Source organism: Bos javanicus, chromosome 18 (genome assembly GCF_032452875.1).
Source record: "Bos javanicus breed banteng chromosome 18, ARS-OSU_banteng_1.0, whole genome shotgun sequence".
NCBI lineage: Eukaryota > Metazoa > Chordata > Mammalia > Artiodactyla > Bovidae > Bos > Bos javanicus.
In genome coordinates this window covers 25,060,639-25,079,968 of record NC_083885.1, presented here as the reverse complement: position 1 = coordinate 25,079,968, position 19,330 = coordinate 25,060,639, and the positions used below count along the sequence as shown (strand labels likewise).

At 46.3% G+C, this 19,330-nt stretch overlaps 1 protein-coding gene across 3 annotated transcripts in view; it reads right to left on the bottom strand.

The window, feature by feature from the left end:
- NUP93 (nucleoporin 93) overlaps positions 1-19,330 on the bottom strand; it is a 103,010-nt gene continuing 83,680 nt past the window's right edge. For 2 of the 3 annotated variants that reach the window (XM_061387268.1, XM_061387269.1), the window contains exons 7-22: positions 18,445-18,534; positions 16,797-16,936; positions 12,907-13,039; positions 11,427-11,584; positions 10,264-10,393; positions 9,754-9,847; positions 8,845-9,036; positions 8,117-8,243; positions 7,929-8,001; positions 7,653-7,697; positions 5,849-5,965; positions 4,761-4,879; positions 3,951-4,068; positions 3,423-3,506; positions 1,863-1,991; positions 1-271 (exon numbers count right to left, since the gene is read on the bottom strand). In XM_061387268.1, coding sequence (XP_061243252.1) covers positions 161-271; positions 1,863-1,991; positions 3,423-3,506; positions 3,951-4,068; positions 4,761-4,879; positions 5,849-5,965; positions 7,653-7,697; positions 7,929-8,001; positions 8,117-8,243; positions 8,845-9,036; positions 9,754-9,847; positions 10,264-10,393; positions 11,427-11,584; positions 12,907-13,039; positions 16,797-16,936; positions 18,445-18,534 — 1,860 coding nt within the window. In that variant the 3' untranslated portion in view covers positions 1-160. Of the gene's footprint in view, positions 272-1,862; positions 1,992-3,422; positions 3,507-3,950; positions 4,069-4,760; positions 4,880-5,848; positions 5,966-7,652; positions 7,698-7,928; positions 8,002-8,116; positions 8,244-8,844; positions 9,037-9,753; positions 9,848-10,227; positions 10,394-11,426; positions 11,585-12,906; positions 13,040-16,796; positions 16,937-18,444; positions 18,535-19,330 lie in introns of all 3 variants that reach the window. The other variant, XM_061387271.1, reaches the window with a different exon arrangement.

The following is a 19,330-nucleotide window of genomic DNA, read 5'->3' as shown; positions in this document are numbered from 1 at the left end:
TACAAATCAAAGAAATTTATTGGTGTTGACAAAAATACATAATACAGAAAAATGAAACAAAACAAACACAACAGAAACAAAACCAGAAACACCCCCCAACCCTGGAGGGCCCTGAAGTACTGACAGCAAGCAGCCCCGTGAGCCCCTCAGAACATCACACTTAATTCATGAGGACCTCCATCTGCACCAGCCTCGCGTTGGTATCCCCAGATGTCCTGTAGGGTATCATCCCAGCAAAGGTGATCAGGGCTCGGGCTTGGCTGCGGAGTTGCTGAGAGAAAGGGGAAGAAGAGAAGGAACCCAGTTAAGTTTTGGGTCAGGGCACTGTCCTGGGAACCAGCACTCCATCCTTCCATTTTCTCCCCTCGGTGGTGTAATGACAGATACCCAGTGGGTGGATGACCGTCCTGCCCTCCACTGTCACGTTCCTCCAGTGTGGTGCAGAGTTAGCAAAGGTGGGCCGCCAGGCCCCCAGTTCCAAAGCCCTTTTACTTAGCAGAAGATGGATGGGTCTGCCAGGCAAGCCGCCCCATTTGAGCAGCTGCTGACCTGGCTCTGTGCTTCAGACTGCCTGCTCCACTTTTCCGAACCTCTCCCTCCCCTGACTGGTGAAGACCCGAGTTTCTAGGAGCCCATGAAGTGCCTGCACTGCCCATTCCAGGTCCTTCCTCTCCTGCGTCATCCCCTTTCCTCCCTTTCACCCGTTCAATCTCTCTCTCTAAGGGAAGTGAGTAGCCCTCTTTTCTCAGGCAACAGTATTTATGAGATTCCTGGATTGCTCCAGGAGGGAAAAAAATTTTAACTCAGGTGTTTCCAATATTAGAAATAACAACCTTTACTCTGATTTCCAAGTGATAAATTACTGAATAAAGAAAAATGAAATCTCAGAGAACAGCTTCAGGTTGCCCATATCGAGCTGTACTGGATGCTTAGAGAAGAAAGGAAACCACGGCTAGGATAGAAAGGGTGGCGGGGGTGGGGGTGGGTTTTCTGGACTAGTAACGAGACTTAAAAGGAAAATTCAAGGGTCACTTACTAGGCCTCTTAAGGACCATTCAAGAAGCAAGCTGAAAGGCAGGTGCCTTTTCCCTGATATGTGAAGTAAACTGGCAAGTCTAGGTGGAGGTTCTGACAATGACAGGACCTGTGGGGGTCATAGCTGAGAGAGGCCACAGACATCCTTGGAGGCGAGAGATGGATTTTCAAGGCTCTGGTTTCTTGACTGCCAAAAGCAGGTATGGTTATTACACACCATACTGAGAGCCTCATTAAATGTTAAGTGGAAATGTTAAGGGAAAGGTAATTCTAAAATACCACCAGTTTTAATATTTTAATGGGTCAAACACGTTTTCCTTTTTGTCAAATCAACTGTACAGCATATGCTGTTTGGGTCCAGGGGTTCTATCTGCCTGGACTCTGTGTGACCCAGGTAATGCTGGAGGCCCACAGGCAGTCGAAGGGGCACTGGCCCCGGTGTCAGACAGACCTGGCTTCCAGACACAGCAACTGTTGACCAAAAGTATGGTTTTCATGGAAGTGCTGAACCGAGACTCATAAAATGACCGTACATTTTAAAGTGGGCAGGAATTCTTATGGAATCAATATAAACTAGTATTTTGATTGATTTTTTTAAGACCTGATATTCACTGACTTGGAACATCATTATTTTTTAGCTTGAGAAGAGGAGCAACCCTAGTAACGTTCAATTTCTTCTGGAAGCGCTCAACATAAGCTTTACCCAGATGCCAGGTAGTAAAGAAACAAGCACTTTAGGTCATGAGCAATGGTCTCATGAGGAGCAACTGAAGGCAAACCAGAACGGTGGTTCTCAGCGATGGCTGTGGCCAACGCTGGGATCTTACAGAGTCACGGTCCTCGATGACTCGCTGAGGCCTGGTTGCTGAGGATGGACTTGTCCCCTTGAGCCTCTTAAACTGTGTGAACAAGATGTTCATGGTGGCGAGAAGCACTTCTGAGAGGTTGTGCCTGATCTGCAGAGAGAGACATAAGGAAGTAAGAAGAAAGAACCCAGCCCTGGGGCCAAAGACAGGCTTGGGTAGTGGGGGCCAGTGCTCCAGGAAGGCTGGGTCACGCCATATCCCCACAGTTGCCAGCTGGTGTATTACACAGCCACCAAAAAGGAGCCGAAGGCACTGGAATGTCAAGCGTGAAAGCAAAGCCCAGGCAACACTATTCAGAAGGTCAGATCGGTCATTCTTCTGCCCTCTGCTCCCTTCTTTATGTGGGGAAGTGAGCAGAGAGCATGCTAACTAGGTCTGGCCAGCAGAGGGATTAGCAGAAGTCCGCATCTGAACATCAGGAGGTAGGGACGCACACGCTGGCTCTTCAGTCCCCATCACTGCCCACCGTCTCAGACCCACCACAGTCTCCCTGGGACTTGCACAGCTTGAACAGAGTCCTTGGGAGTGTCTACGAGGACAGGCCCTGGTACCCCACTTCAGTTTATAAAACAATGGATGATGTAACCAGGGGTCGGCAAGAAACAACAAAAGGAGGAACAGCTAGGGGCAGAATTGTAGTAGGTGTGAAGGGAAGGTTGGCAAGAGGCAAGACCTCTTAACTGTCTATACCATAGGAGGGAGCCACCCCATATGTGGAAGCTGGCCTTCTTCCTCTAGAACAGACACATGCTTCCATAAAAGGAATGTGCTCATTGAGTAATGGTTTTAAATCAGAACACTGTTAGGAACACCCTGGGACCAGGCAGCTGGTTCTAGAGAAGAATCTTACTCTAGCCACACACAGGAATAACCAGGGGAGTTCTGGGCTGCAGGCTCAGATCAGAGAAACCAGAATTTCTGGGCCTCGGCATGAGGATTTTTTTTAAAGGTCTCTGAGCAATTCCAGTGTGCAGCCCAGCTGAGCAGCCTTGAGCTAGGCAGTGGCAACATGCTAGAAACCCTGCAGAGAGAGGAGCTCTTGGGTTCCTGGGCTGATAACTGAGACCATGGTCACTGCACCTGCTTCTTGAGACAAAACTTCTCTGCTTCTTCAGAAAAGGGAAATAAGGAAATGAATCACAATGTATGTTTCATGCACCCGAAGGAACTACTTAATATAAGATCAGAGTTAAGCACTGACACACCCTCTAGAACAAGTAGATAATAAACACTCAAGCCAGATTTCATAGAATCAGTAAGAAACCTGTTTCTCCCAAGGATATGTCTGATCACTAGAGTCAGAGTATTTTCTGAGTCAGGAATTCAGACAATAATCTGATGGGTATATGTGTACTCACAGGAAAACCAGTCCCGGATTCCTGTAACTGGACTTGTCTTAGAAAATTCAGTCTGGATGGTGACTGTACTAGGACTCTTAAGAATTATTGGCTACATTAAAACAAAAGCTTTCAGTAAAGTGCGGAAAAAAGAATTTCGTAATTCAGGAAGAGAAGGACTCACCTCATCACTGAAATTTCTGAAGGCAGCCACTCTCTCTTCCACACTTTCCTGATTCAGGGGCACCAGCTTCAAGCGATCAATTATCTGTTTAACACAAAAGCCATCAGCCCCATATGATACAATCATCACAGTCATTCCATCTCTTCAAACACATGTCAGCATCTAACATGTTCATAGGTGGCTTCTTAGTAGGAAATTCTACTCCCCTTGTTCAAAGGCTTTGATTCCAACTTGCTGACTGACTCAATTCCTATCCTCGTTTTCCGAGGCAGTTTTTACAATTCAGAGACTTCAAATTATTTTGAGAAATCCCTCTGTTTTTAGATTAAAGAAGAAAGGAAAAGAAAAAAGGGAAAAAAAAAGAACAACATAGAAATCCCTTTTAAATTGCCAGGATCTTACTTGTCCTTTTTCACTTAACAGGCATACTGGTGACATTTCCTTTGTTTTAAATGAATCCCACAAAATGTTTTGATTTTTCAAGGGCATACATTAAGCAGGACTTCAAACACCCCTCCTGAAACTTACATCAAAGGCTCTGTCAATATGCCCACTGTGATACTCGTCAAAAAAGGTGATCAAGTCCAACAGAAGATAGAATGTGGAGTCCACAAATTTATTTGCACTGATTCCCTGAGCCCTATACCTGAAGGAGAAAAAAGAGGGAAGGGAGGCAGAGGTATATTAGGAATTTCTGTGCAATCTGTAATTTGAGGACAACATCTAAAAAATGTCAAAACCTCTCAGGCTCTCTACATGAGGTGAACTAAGGAGTGGAAAATAGTGTCTCTTTTATAATGGCCGAGCATATGACGGTGGATTTGACAGAGATCCACCTATAAACGTTCTGTATGAAGTCCAGTTCTCCAGCTTTGGCCGCCATCTCAGCAAGCACCCTGACCCAGTTCTCAGGCAGATCTGGAGAGGGCACAAAAAGTAATGACTGCTGCCCAGCCAGGGAGTCACACTGGTTGGAGTACACCTCCACTCATGGGGAGAGGGGAGATTCTGAATCACTGGCCACTACACCTCAAAGAATCCCCCATCCACCCATCAATCTATCACTAGCTTTGTTACCAAATCCCTTTGAGATGGCTGCTAATGGCGCAGAGATGAGTATAATGCCTAGAATTAAACTGCAGGATTAGAATGCTGAGATATTCTTATATCCCCTTCTTTCTGGCAAAAATGTTTACCAAGTGACAGCTGGTTATGATGGTTATTAAGAACTCTCAAAACTGTCAGTGCCGGTGGGACAGTGGAGACCCTCTTAGGGACTGTGTGACATCACAGTGAAGCTAAGAGAGCCCGGGGCCCCGGGAGCTTCTTCGGCCTTACCGTTCTGCGATGGAGAGGGCCATGTTCTTCAGCCGCTCCTTGTTGGACTGTGGTGCGCTGATCTGGGGCACAATGGGGCTAAGCAGTTTGTTCATCAGCTCCAGCACCTTGTCAGCATTCTGTTTAGTTTTTTTTAAATTAAAGAAGGAATTCATTAAAAATAATCAATAAGAAGAAAAAAACTAAATTACCAAGACAAAGAGGGAACTTTTTGTTCTGCATCTTGACCTGGGTGATGATGACACAGACATATACCTGTGGAAAATCCATTAAGCTGTTATGTATACTAAGTATCTACACCTTTTCTATTTTTTCACTAGACCTCAGTCTCAATAGAGGACTTCACTGACGGCTCAGCGGTAAAGAATCTGCCTGCAATGCAAGAGACCTGGGTTCTATCTCTGGGTGGGGAGATCCCCTGGAGAAGGAAATGGCAAGCCACTCCAGTATTCTGGCCTAGAGAACTTCATGGACAGAGGAGCCTAGTGGGCTACAGTCCATGGGGTCACAGAGTTGGATACAACTGAGCAACTAACACTTTCCCTTTACTTTCAGTCTCAATATTTTTAAATTAAAAAAAAATGAAATATAATCCTATTTTGCCCACTTCAGAGAATGCAATCTTCTCCAGGCTACAGTTACTAGTATTCCCCAAATGTTCTAATGCAGAACTCCTAACTCCAGGGCTCTCAGCACGCCTTGGCTGTGGTTTTGTTCCCAAACATCCATCCGTCCCCAGCGGGTCTGCGGCTGCTTGGCGGATGAGCACCAGGCACTTTCACCAGCAGCTTTACTGTCCAAGCATGATGGAGGTTCATTCTGCTGCCAAGTGAGACTACAGCTCAATGCCCGCAGGACAGCCTTTCAATATATTGTGCTCTCGTCTGGCCAGAAACACCTTATGGGCAGAAATAATTCTGTAAAATGGGAATTTCACCCTGACCGGATCATTAACTGCCTAAGCATTAGGAGACAATGCCTCAGCAGACAGAGGGGTACAATAACAGCACCGTGGAAATGGTTCTGCATTTAATGCAGCAAGGCTGACAGATCTATTAGGTGCAGAGGCAAGAAAAGGACACATTTACCTTGGCAAGGTCGTAAAGCTTTGCTGCTTCTTCAAACAGTCCTTTATTTTCTGCCACGGAAGCAACTTTGTTGATAATAGGCTTTGTGTCACTGGTAAACTTATCTATGACTCCAGGCTGACAAGACAAATTATGGAAGGGAGGAAGAGAGGAACAGAGGGACAAAGCTGTCATTTTAAACACAGAGAAGCAATCGGGAATCTGAAAACTAACTGAAAATGCTTGCTCTGGGCAATGCATACATTTTCATCAGCCAGACTCTGGCTTTCCTGAAGATATAAGGGCCTATTAAACATATGAAAAGGACCAAGATGAGTACCCATGAAGAGGCAGACTCACAGGCAGCCCAGAGGAGTCAGCAGTAAGACTCCATGCTTTCTCATTTTGTAAAATGACCTAGCGAGTATGTGAAATCATCAATGATTTTAATTTTGCAAATGACCCTAGTGGGAGCAAAAAAATCAGGAGGCTCAGAGAAAATATCTGAAAGATTTTGGATCTGCTTTATAAGACAGCAAAAGAAACCCACTCTTGAAAAAAATACACGGCAAGTGGTGCCAGGATACTAAAAACAACAACAAAAAAATCTGCATCATCACTCAACAGCAACCAAATGGTCAAGAGAGTATGAAACAGGCCTTAGGTAACACAAAGAGAGAGGACAGACTCCATGACGTCTGATTGGCTGCCTGGTTCTTCATTAGCCCTGGACCGAGTCAGGGGACCGACCTTCTCTGCCACCCTGGCAGCACAGGAGGTCAGTGAAGAGCATGGGCTCTGGGGTCAAGAAGGACTGGGTTCCAATTCCAGCTCATTTTCTTACTAGCTGTGTGACCTTGAAGACAAAAATTAACCTCTCTTGTCTCCACTTCCTCCCTTGAAAAACAGGTAATAGTTCCGACTCTGTGGGGTTCTTGTGACCATTAGGTGAGAACATATTCATCGAGCATTCAGCACAGGGCCTGGCAGCTGTCACTGCTCCATAAGCATGGCCATCATCACATCATCACCAGTAGAGCCACTGGTCTTCCTGAGCTGGATGGTGTAAGCAGCGTGAGCTCATTTCAAGATTTCTGGGTCTAAACCACCCATTTTTGTAAGCAGGGAAGTGAGTCCCTGAGAGAGGCACAAGGAGCCCCGAGGCGGGTCAGGAGGAGCCTCCATGCCAGGGCCCCTGCCCGTCCACACGGCCCCGAGAGGGGTCCCGAGTGGGGTCAGGAGAGGCCACCACGCCAGGGCCCCTGCCCGTCCACACGGCTCCCAGTGGGGTCAGGAGGGGCCTCCCCGCCAGGGCCCCTGTCCGTCCACGCAGCCCAGTAGCCATGATGGGTCTCAGGGAACTGCGGAGGCTCATGGGAGCAGCTGCATCTGTGGGGTCAGTGCAGAGTTCTGAGCCCTTGAAAACTACCTTTGGAGAGAGGTCAAGTGCATCTCTAATTTCCCATCTGGGGAGAGTAGCGTAGTGATCAATTTCTTTCTTGCATATTTTCTGAGCCAAGAATGGCAGAAATGTAGCCTTCTCAGATGAAAAAATGGCAGGTGTAAACAGATGAGTATTCTGAACATAATTTAAAAAGCTATCTCACCACAGATTTACATATTTCAAGGAGAAATGTAAATGTGTCTAACATCAAGGTCATCACTTGGGACCTGTAATTTTTATTCTTTGTTTTCTAACACTAAGCAACTTCATTCAGATCTGCATCTTTAGTACCTTGCATCCTAAAACCTAACTGTAATTTTTTGGACAACTGTAAATCTCCACCTGCAAACTAACACATCTCCAGGGATGTCTTTAACCCACCTTTCTGCTTCCATCATTCTCCAGTTTCCCAAGAATCATATCGAACTGCAGAGACAAAAAATGTTTACCCAGTTTACTGGATGAGGATATACACATAATCCACAATTCTTTGGAGATGAGAGAGGACTAGGGGAGGTGGAAGAAGTCTCGAGGACACTGAGACTGAATCAACATTTTCAGAAACCAAAGAATACTCTAAAGCTCCCTACCTCCCCCCAACCCACACTGAGGTGATCACCATGAGAACCCATATACTGGAAAGGTTAGGAGATATACCTCTCGACTTTCTATCACCAGCTCGCTCACACAGCGCAGAAACATGTTTTCTCCTTGACTATCTTTCTCATCCCTAGGAGGAGACAAAAACTGGTTTCTGAAGGTGCGACTTTAAGGTCTCTAATCATCATTCTTATAACGGCAGAAACCAAAATCAGCTGAAGTAAATGGTCAAAAGCCAGTCTCACCTGAGAAAGTAAAAGTACTGGAGGGCCTCTCTCGGGTCTGTGGACTCAAACTTCCGGGTGTAGAGCATGAGCAGCCGCACAAAGTTCAGCCTCCGCATGCAGGGAGGGTCGCCGGGCTCGTGGCTGACTGCACGGGGCGGCGAGGACAGAACTGGTCACAACCACACAACCAGGAACTACGGGAACCAAGCCCAAAGACCCAGTGGCACCTACTCCTGCAGCACAGCCAACGTCTGGCAGTGCGAGCTCAGCCCAGTGCCTTCACCACCGCTCTGGAGTTCGGCCCAAGCACAGAGCAGAGACAATGGCATTTTGTAGTGAATCATAGTATGCTGGTCTCTGAATGAAAAGGTGGGAACAACCGACCATTACGAAATGTGCTGCGCTATGAGGAAACTGCAGCCCTCGGACACGTCTCCTCTCCCTCCTGACTACCGCTCCCTGCCAGCAGGCATACCTGATGGCTGGTGGGCCTTCCAGTGTCTCCAACTAGAGCCCCAGTGGGAACCAGTCTCACTGGGTTTATACATTGAACTCCCCAGGGAATCTGAATGGAGGAGGGAGAGGCAAGACCCCTCACACTGATCATCCCAGAGGCCCAACTGTCTACAACACTCTAACAACGACTGGCTGTTTGCTGTATCCCTGTCGGTTGCAGTTCTGCGTTCACTGTCACCTGACGGGGGATGTGTCATGTTGTGGAGGTGTGAGGGCCAGCAAGTACTCACGGAGCTGAGCACTCTGTCCTGAGGATTTTAAAAGCAGCTTCAGCTCAAAGAGCACCAGCGCCACGTGGACAGCGTGGCAGCGCAGCCGCTCCATGCGGAAGAGAAAGGCAATGGCGGCTTCAAACTGCGCCGTCAGGAACAGCACTTGGAAGTAGAGGAAGGGCTGCTGGTTCACCGTGAAGTGGGACTCGCCTGAGGGAGAGGAGGGAGAGCTGACTCAGAAGGAGTGAGTCGGAGGAGCAGCCGACCGGCAGCCCCGGTGCTCAGAGGGCGGGATGAAAGCACCAGCCTGAGCCGGAATGGACTTGGGCTCTGGACACAGCGGACGCCACTCCAGCTTTGCCCTGCTTCCCCAGCCTCCTGACCTCCCAACACAACTGGAGAGTGGGGGGCCCGTGTTGTAAAACCTGGACTACTTGCATTAGGTGGGAAAGAAACAGAGAGTAGGACCTTAAAACAGAATGCAAAAGGATCTGTTTATATACTGTGTCCTGATGAGTCATTCAATAAGGAGAGGAATGATTTCCAAGCTGCAGTTTCCTCAGATTCACAGCATTTAGCGTTGCTGACCACCAGTGGGAACTTTCTCTCAGTGCTCAGATGCAGTCACTTTGAGGTCCCTGAGGCAGCCGCAGCCAGGTCCTCCTATGTCTCTTCCTGAGCCAGTGTCCACCAGAGCCGTTCAAAGAACTGTCAGTGACTATGTCAGCCATGTCCACTACCTAAGGCCATGGGTGCGGCCTCTACTCGAATCTGAAATAATTGTTTTGTTGTGCTGTGTTTTGAAGGATCATGGGGTTTTGAAGGAGACACAGAGTTCAGAGATGAAGGATTTTCTCAGAAAGAAGCTAACCAGTGACCTTAGGTGGATGAGACAGACAGAAGGCATTTATGCTCAGGGGATCTTACCATAGTCTTCCAACAGCTGTTTCTGGAACTGAGAGAGAGTGAGCCTGTCCTGTGGGGAGCTGGTGCCATCGTCATCGAAACACACCTGGTTCAACTAAACCCCCAAAAGAAACACAGGCATTGGTACCAACGGCACCCCACTCCAGTACTCTCGCCTGGGAAATCCCATGGATGGAGGAGCCTGGTGGGCTACAGTCCACTGGGTCGCAAAGAGTCGGATAGGACTGAGCGACTTCACTTTCACTTTCACCTTGAGCCAGGAACGAACTCAGAGCTGTTTGAGCTCAAGGCTCAAGGCTATGCGAATGGCTGTTACTGGTTGGGAATAGTGCACAATAAAAACTGGGCCAGGAGACAGAAAAACCACTAGTGCAGTCAGCTTCCTGGCATCACACATTAACAGGACAATCTGTGTGCAGAGCGTAAGCAGGGGGAAGGGGCAAACGCCCTGCTGGGCAAGGGGGGCACGCCTGCCTTCAGCCACAGGTAGTCCTCGGTTTTGTCGGCCACCTCGCTCTGGTTGTCCGTGACGTCGCATCTGCCAATGATACAGTACACGGCCCGTTTGTAGGGGTCCGTGTTGTTCCTGAGGGCCCTGCGGTAATGCAGTCGGAGCTTGTTCTCCGTAGCTGGGGACAATCTGAAGACACAAGGGAACAGACACAGGCTGAAGATCCTCAAAGGCACCTGAAAGCACCAGTTCAACCACACAACAACAAGGTTATGAAGCCTTCCTCCATGGAGGGGAACAGGCACTGTCCCACCCAAATCCCCGGGGACCATCACTTTAACCTGACTTGCAGCTCCCAGGACTTGCGTCTCTGCCTGCTGGCTTCCTCCAGTGGTGGCCTTCAGGACAGAAGGCCTGCGGAATTGACCCCCCAGCCCCCCACCCTCAGTAGCCTCCAAACAGTGATGAACAAGACTGAGTCAGTCCTTTAACTGCCTCAGCTCCCTCTGGCCTCTCCACTCCCTTAACCTTGTGACATCACCTCCCACATAAACTTCCTGCACTCAAATCCTTGCCTCGGGGTCTCCTGGTAAACCTAGGACATGGTCCCTACTTTACACTCTGATATGAGCAAGACAGGACTTATGTTTACCACACTCTCTGGAGATGGACACTGCTAAAAAAGTAATCCTGGTTTTCCACACGTGTAACTGGGGTAACTACAACTATTTCTTCTATATATACATGCACATATATTTAAACTAGGTCTGAATGTGAATTTAAGTCCAACTACATTAACAAAAACCAAAGAAAATCTAATGCTTTGCAGTTCCTTAATGTAAGAGGAAAAAACAAAAACAAAAAACACCTTAGTGAAGTAATTCAATGGTTATATCTCAAGTGTGCTAATGTCTAATTCTGGCCTTCGAGCTACGAGGTGCATGACAACATATTTTCATCCGGATCAACCAGAAAACCACCAACAGTGAACAAGTGAAGTGTAATACAATAGTTTCATTTTATAAAGCATTTCTGATGTGCCTAGGACTTTATAAGTCTACAGAATGGGGCTCTTGAATTCTTCATGCTTTCCAAAGTTCATTTTTCTCCCAAGCAGAAACTTATTTGGAGCCATGCGCAAGGAAGACAGAGCAGCGCCAGAGCGGACCACCCTGTTGATCCCATGTGGCTTCTTATGGACCCGGCACCTCATTCACCGTACCTTCTGTCCTTGCTGTTCATGTACTCCTGGAACCAAGTTTTGAACTCTCCCAGTTGGTGCTGGGCTCGGTTGACCACCTGTGAAGCGGCAAGCAGGTCTCCGCAGCGCATGCAGTAATAAATTAACGCCCACACAGGATGGCCTTCCACCTCTCCATCCTAAAAAGGAAAGGTGCTCAAGTAGACAGGCAAACAAAAGCTAACTGATGGCTTTCGATGTGCTGGTCCTCAGCTAAGCCTCTTCTTGTATTAAGTCATTCAATCTCGCAACTCCACTAGGTAGGGACCCTGAATGGCTTCCTCCTCTCTGTTTTACAAACCAGGAAACTGAGGCATGGGGCTGTTAAATAGTTTTTCCATGGCAAGCTAGTAAGCGCCAGTCTAGCCTAGAGCCTTTCCTGTACAGCACCATGTGTTCCACATGAATCAAAGCCAGATGGGGGGTTCTCCATGGAACCCCAGGATTCACAGCGAAGGGGTGACATGTTCTGTGATGATTTACAGACATGCACTCTTGCCACCCCAACAAGTAAGGGCTAAAGCCATTCACTTACCAATAGGAGACTATCGTCATATTAAGAGTTTCACTGTGCTTAGCACTGGGGATGTAGAAAGCAGGTCTGATCCTACCCTCTGAGCAAGAGCATCTCTCCTGAAAGTGGCTGTGTCCCCAGACTGTGCAGCAGCCCTGTGGTTATTCCTCCCTCTGCTCCTCCCCGACTCCTCCAGAAATGTGGACCTCAGACTTCTCTTCTTGGCCCCTCCACCCTCCCCTCAGCAGGACTCCTTCTAAGACTCAGATCTGATTGTGTCACTTCCTCACTTAAACCCCTATGAGCTGTTTGTACCTTAAGTTCTTAGCCTGGCGCTCCCCAAGCTGGCCCCGCCCTGACACACACCCAGTGGGCCAAGTGCTCCATCCTGCCTCGATCTGTTTGTTCTCGCTGCTCCCTCCCCTCGAAAACCCTATCCGAGACTGCTGGCTGGCGAGCCCCTTCTCTTCAAGCACTAGTGTGAGCCTCACTTCCCGCAGGAAGCCAGCCTCCTGTGTATTCCACCAACCTCGGTACAAAGATCTGGTTCAGCACTCTGCACACAGCAGGTATCTGAACTGAGCTGAGAAGAAAGGTACTTTCTAGGAACCATATCTAACTCTGTTCTGTCAGCTATTTGAGCCAACAATCTCAGAAGTCATCCCTGACTCTGCGGCTCACACCCATAGCCAAATTCTTCCACAGTCCTACTGGGTCCACTTTCAAAACATGTCCAGAAAACAATGACATCAACCCCCTGCACCCTCCTCCACCGTCATCCCCCAGACTCCGGAGCCACCAGCCTTTCCAGGTCTCCTAGTTTCTCTTCCTGCCCCCTCGGGTCTCTTCTTCATATAGCAGTTTCCACACACAGCCTCATTTCAGCTGAAAATGCCTATCTGAGAGGCTGATCTGGAGGAGTAACTGATCACATAAAGGTGCTAGTACCTGAAGGCCAGGCAAGGGAGCTGGAAGTTTAATGTTCAGGAAACTTCGAACCAACTGGTAAGTCCCCGGCACTCCGCCCAGCTGGGCCTGATGCAAGTTTCCAAAGACAGTCACAAGGGTGTAATTCTTATAACTGGAAAAAATTTGAAGGCACAAAAAAGGGAGGGGGGTTTGAAAACACATATTACACGTATCTGTGTCCATACCCACAACATTAGACTGTGAACTCCACATGACAGGGCCTGGACTTCAACTGAACACAGAAGAGGAAACAGAAGTGCATGCTTAATGACACAAGCTACATTATTGATTTGGTGGGTGGTGGATCTCCATGAAGACTTATCATTGTGGATGCTCAAAAGAATTCCTGGAGCCACATAATTGTGGATTTCAAATGCAGAAAGGGCTGCTGTGCAGAAAAATAAGTGCTCTGGCTCACAGCCTAATGCTCTAATGGGATCTTCTCAAACTTTTTATTTTGAAAAATTTTAAACCTACAAAAAACTAAAGAATAGTTCAACGAGTGCTCATACGCCCTTTACTTACATTCGTCAGTTGTTAATTACATGCATGCTCTTCTCTCTCTCACACATACATTTTATCTGAACCATGTGAAAATGTTATAGAAATACAGAAATCAGGGGCTACCTCATCTGTAAATATTTTGCCATGTACCTCCTAATTAGGACATTCTCCTACCTAACTTCAATATTATCATGCTATCAAGAAATTTAACATTAATGTACTGTTACTGTCTAAAATATAACACATATTCACATTTCTTAATGTCACTTATAGTTTGTTTTTTTTAAATCCAGGAGCCAATCCAGGGAATGCATAAAATTAAGTTGTCATGCCACTTTCATTTCCCTTAATCAAGGATAATTCTACTTTTTTTTCATGACACTGACCTTTTGAGAAGAATCTAGGCTAGCTACCTGGTGTAATGTCCCACAAGCTGAATAGTTTCTCATGACTTGGTCCAGGTTCAGCTTTTTTGCTGATGCTGGTACTGCCACAGTGAGGCAGGTAACACCATTTTGCTCCATTCTTGGTAACATTTAATTTGATCACTTGGTTAAAGGTATGGTCTCCCATACTTCACTGCTGAAGCACCTTCTTTCCCCTCTGAAATTAGTAAGTACTCTGTGGGGTACCACTTGGAGGTCATGTGAATATTCTGTTCACCAACAATCTTTCACCCCATAGTTTCCACTGATGGTCTTTGCTGAGCCCACTGTCACACTGGTGTCTGCAAACGATTTTCTATCACTCCCTCTTTATTTGCTAGCACGCTTAAAATCCTTTATAACGTTTTAAATTGTTTTCGTATTAGGATTAAATGGTTCGAGTTACAGATACTCAAAAATGGGGTTAATATAATGAAAAACTTTCAGGTGCTTTATATGCACTAAAATGTTCAACATCAGATTAAGTATAATAGCAGACTGAGACACACACACACACACTTCTCAGAGAAAAATGACTAAATGTCAATTACAGAAAACAGACTCATCAGAAATTGAGGTAGTTTTAAAAAATGATACTGACAAAAAATTTTACAAGCAAACTATATAAAACCATATATTGTACACATTGGGATTATAAGCTGTGTAAAAGATAAATATCAAACAAAATATTCATAAGTCCCAAAAAGGCGGTGGGGGGTGGGTGTGGAGGTGGCGGTAAGGAAATACAAGGTACCAGGAGCGCCTGCATGTGAGAGGGGGGACTGCTCCTTTTTTCAGGTCCTCTTTTTGGCATCTTTCAAAATTTCTATAATAATCATGTAGTATTTTTATGATGAAAAATAAACATAATTTGATTTAACAAATACGAGTTCTCTATCATGGGAGTATTTAAAAGCAGAGGTTGGAAAAGAGATTAGAGAAGAGCCCCGTAGCAACTGGGACAAACAATGCCCACTATGTCTCTTCCAACTTGAATGAAGACAACCTACATGCTGGAAACGGCCTAGATTCCTTGAGAAACAGCCTAAATTCCTTGAGAGCTAAGAAATGCTACCTTGCTTCAAATTTGAAATACTCAAAAAATAATTTGGGACCAGGCCTGCTTTGCCATCTGGTGTATTACATCACTTAAAATACCGTATGTTGGGACTCCCCTGGTGGTCCAGTGGTTAAGACTTCGCCTTCCAATGAAAGGGGTGCAGGATCAATCCCTGGGCAGCTAAGACCCCACATGCTTCGAGGCCAAAAAACCAAAACATAAAACAGAAGCAATGCTGCAACAAATTCAATAAAGATGTTTAAAATGGTCCACATCAAAAAAATCTTAAAAAAAAAAAGAAAAGAAATACTGTATGTTATCCTCTCAGTGGATTAGTACCAGCAAAAATATTTTTTTAAGTGAGTACAGTTATCTGAAATACTCCCTTTATCAAAAGGGACAACAAATCCTTAAAAAAGATGCCAAGAGAGAGATGCTGTTAGAAAAAGAAAATAAGCATATAACAGTTGTACACAGGGAACTCCCCAATAGCTCCAAGTGCTGCTAAAGGAATTAATGGAATAAGATCATTCTAAAAAAACTAAATGAAAAGAATAGTAGAAGAATTGGGATGGCTTACATATATAAAATCCCAAACTGCAACCTGGTACCTCTGGTGGTCAAGCACCAACAGTGAGAATTAGGCTTACTGAAGAAAAAGCAGTCATATACTTAATCCTTAAAAAAAAAAAAAACCCTAATATTTTTTATACACTGTGAGAAATTTTTTGACTCATATTTTGCTAACTTGTAGCAAATAAATACCACTATATATATTAGTTTTTTCACGGCTGCAGACTTAACAAAACTTACATTATAAAAATTGAGTGAAAGCCTGATATAATACTTTATGAACTCTTTGCGCCTGTGCCAGAAAAAATGAAAGACCATTTGGAGTTTCAGATTTTTCTTAACAAAAGAATGGAGGCTAGTGAGTTTAATGTATCTGATGGTGTTTATCTTGTGTAGCTATTAAATAATTAATTTAGTATTTGGTATAAAAATCTGTTCTCTCTCTGCCATACCAAGTCTTGAATTACTCTTCCTAATGGAGTATTATTTTGTTGACAGAGGGTGACCACACAACAAGGCCACTGGCAGCTGCATGGGTGCAGAGGCGAAAAGCTGCTATTGAGCAAGTGTATTCAGCTTGGCTTTCTCTTCTCCAGCCAACAGAGAGAGGCCCAGCTCCCTGTCTCTGGGATAAAGAGGGTCTACTGCATACTCATGACAATACCTGCTGGTCAATTCAGAGCTAGGAGTGTCCACAGGGCGTGGATGAATGGCACGGGCCCTACCAACTAGGGGGACAACAGTCAAGGCACAAGGGCACAGCCGCAAACCCCTCTGTGACCAACTCCAATTAGTGAGGAGGTGGCAAAAACCTAGGCATAAATCAGAGGCATTAGCAGCTGGGAAGGATCTGAACTCACAGGATTAACCAAACAGAGCCGGAAGGAAAACAAAGGCTCAAGGGGCTTTCCTAAGGTTTGGAGGTGGTAAAATGCTGGGCGGGAAAAATAAAATGTTGAGAGAAAACCAAGAGCCTGAGGAGAAATGGCTGAACCCCGCGAGGGCCCAGGATCCTGACCCAAGGCATTGTGCCCTAATAACCCTGTGTCTGTACTGAGGGACGCAGGGTGGAGAAAGACAGAGAAAAGCCTAACAGGGCTCAGGGCTCCCACTCACGTGGTTTTACATCTGTGCAGAGACAGTTCCCATAGAGAAGTGCTCCTAAAAACAGCACAACATCTCTCAGACTTGCTCAACCTTGTTTAAATCACACCAGCTCCAGAGCACTTAGCTAGAGGACCACTTCAAACGGGAACGGCTGCCTTCAGGGGATTTTAAAGGCGGCCTCTGTGCTGCCGCTGCCTCACCTCTGTTCCAGGTACCCCAAGGCCTGCCTGACAAACTCCATGCGCACTTCCACGCTGTTGCGGCTCTTCAGGGCGTCAGTCGCTGGCACCAACAACACATCTGTCATTTGTTTCACCATGGCCCACATGTCGGAGATGTTCTGCACAGAAACGACACTGCATGTGACAACGCTGTGGGGCTGGGCAAGCAGCCTGGTTCTTCGCGGTGCTCTGACATGGAGGGGGCTGAGGTTAACGTCTTGTCTGCAGCCCTCAGGCTCAAGCCCAGCAAAGAAGATGGGCCTCGGCCTGGCCAGTGGCCAGGCTCTCATCTTCCCGTAAGCAGCCCCCGTCCTGAGTGGGTTTTCAGATCAATTACTATTCCAGGTCTGACATAACCACCTATATAATTGAGACCACATATAACAAGAACACTAAATCTCAGTGGGTTATCCCTTAAGAGAGAGTGAACACATTTATAATCGTCCAGAGCTCTAGGATCTTAAACTCAAATAGCTGCATGTCAGTCCTTACAAGGTCATTTGAGTTTTTTAAGACTTAAAATAAGAGTTTAACCTAAATAATACAGGTTTTGTCCTCCCGGAGGCTCTCCAGGGGGTCCCTGCTCTTACCCTGTTTTGTCAGCAGCATGGCCTCTCATTTTCCTGCCTACTCACTCCCCTCAAAAGGCACCTCCAGTGCAGCCTCCTAGAAGAGGCACGGGTGTGCTTGCCTGTGTGTTAACCACAGTACAGATGGACTCTTACATCCCAGAACGCTCCTGGTTGTAAACTTTGCCTTAAAAGTGTGCTCCCTGAACCCTTTGCAATGTTAGAAAGTTAAGAATCTCTGGAAGGCAGTAGCAGTTGGAGAAAAAGCAGGTATACACTTTTTCCAAAGGAAAAGAGAAAATCCCATTGTCATTGTTTCTTGGAAATGTTAAAAAACTGTAGAAAATCCATCTAAATGTGACTCTTTCTAGGTGGTGAGAGAGTAGATAAATTCTTAATTTCTTCTTTAGATTGGTTTTATAATCTTACACTTTATTATTGGGAAAAAAAAAAAGTTGGCTGCCCTGTGAAGGAAAAATGTGTTTAAGTGTTTGCTTCCGTTACAGACTTCCTTCCTTTTCTCATTCTTCCTGGCCACCTACCAATCTATCCATCCCCTTTTTTGATTTTGATTTTTTCCCTGCAGTGAGAGAAACTGGGCCAAGAATAAGAATTGAGGGGCAGGAATGAAGAGGGGGGAGTCAGAGAGAAACAAAACCAGCAGCATATGAAAAATTCTTGTAAAGACCCCACCTGAGTCAAGTTCAAGGGGCTCACAGTACAAAAATCACATCACCTTTACAATTCACATCTCATGAAAGAGCCCTGTCTGTCATAGCAGGGAAACTGACAGGGTGGAGCTGGAGCCTGACAGGACTTCAAAGCAAACACAGCCTGGCTGGGCCTTTTGAAGATGCATTAAAGATACATAAATTTATATATATACGCCATAAAAAAAAACCACCTCAAAATTACTTAAAATAAAACTCTGAAGAACAGTTAACTTCATCTTCCAAGGCATAGAATTTCTCTCTAGCACACTTCTGCCAAATCAGCAAGCTGCTAATCCCATCAGACACCCGACCCCACGTGTCTCCCTGGCCGGCTATAGGTGCTACCTTATCATCCAGCTCTGTGACGGAAGCACAGAGGTCCAGGAGGTTAGGCTGCAGGTGTCCATTTACGATCTTCTCGTTATAGATATAAATCTGAAAGAAAGAGCAGAGTAAATGGCACAAATTCCATTTTCACCTCTCCTTTTCAGAACCCCTTGAAGGAGTTCTGAAACCAACTTCTGCCCAGTGGTCAGAAGCTTTGGCCAACCTTTCCTTCCTCACGGTGGCTGAACTATCCACACTGCCTGGAGGGCAAGGCCTCTGGCTAGCTGCTCAGTCCTGTGTCCGAGTCTCGCGCAGCAGCATGAACACACACCAGAGCTAACTGCTCCCCCAGCCCTCCTAACCTGGGGAGCGGGAGCAGGGTGGCCCTGGGGGAGGAGCACCACGTGCAGTTCTGTGCTGCTCTGCCCCAGCAGACCCTCGGGCCCAGAGAGCAAGGACCAAAGTGGAAGACGGGACAGCGGAAGGTCTCTAGCTGCTGTTTCCTAGGAATCTGAGCAGAGTCTGGTCACCTTTCTGCCAACAGGACAGAATGGCCCCAGCCCAGGCTGCAGCCCTCCACATGTGTTAGAAGAGCACTTCTGCCCATTTGCAGTACCTATTTCTCTCATCGAGAATCTAGGCTCCTTAGTAAAATTTTCTCAAGAAAAAGGAACTATGTGATGTTTAAGGAATGGAAAAGCCAATATTACTCTGGACTTTGTTTCTAAAGAACCAACACAGTGATGGTGAAAACTAGTAAGTTCTACTCTTTGCATTCTGAAATCCTGCTCTGCTGAGGACTGAACTAGATAGTGATTTTAGACAAAACAGGACCCTGTCGAACCCTGCCCTCTGCTCTCAATGGGGGAGAGCAGCACGTAGCCTCTGGAGCATTATAAAGACA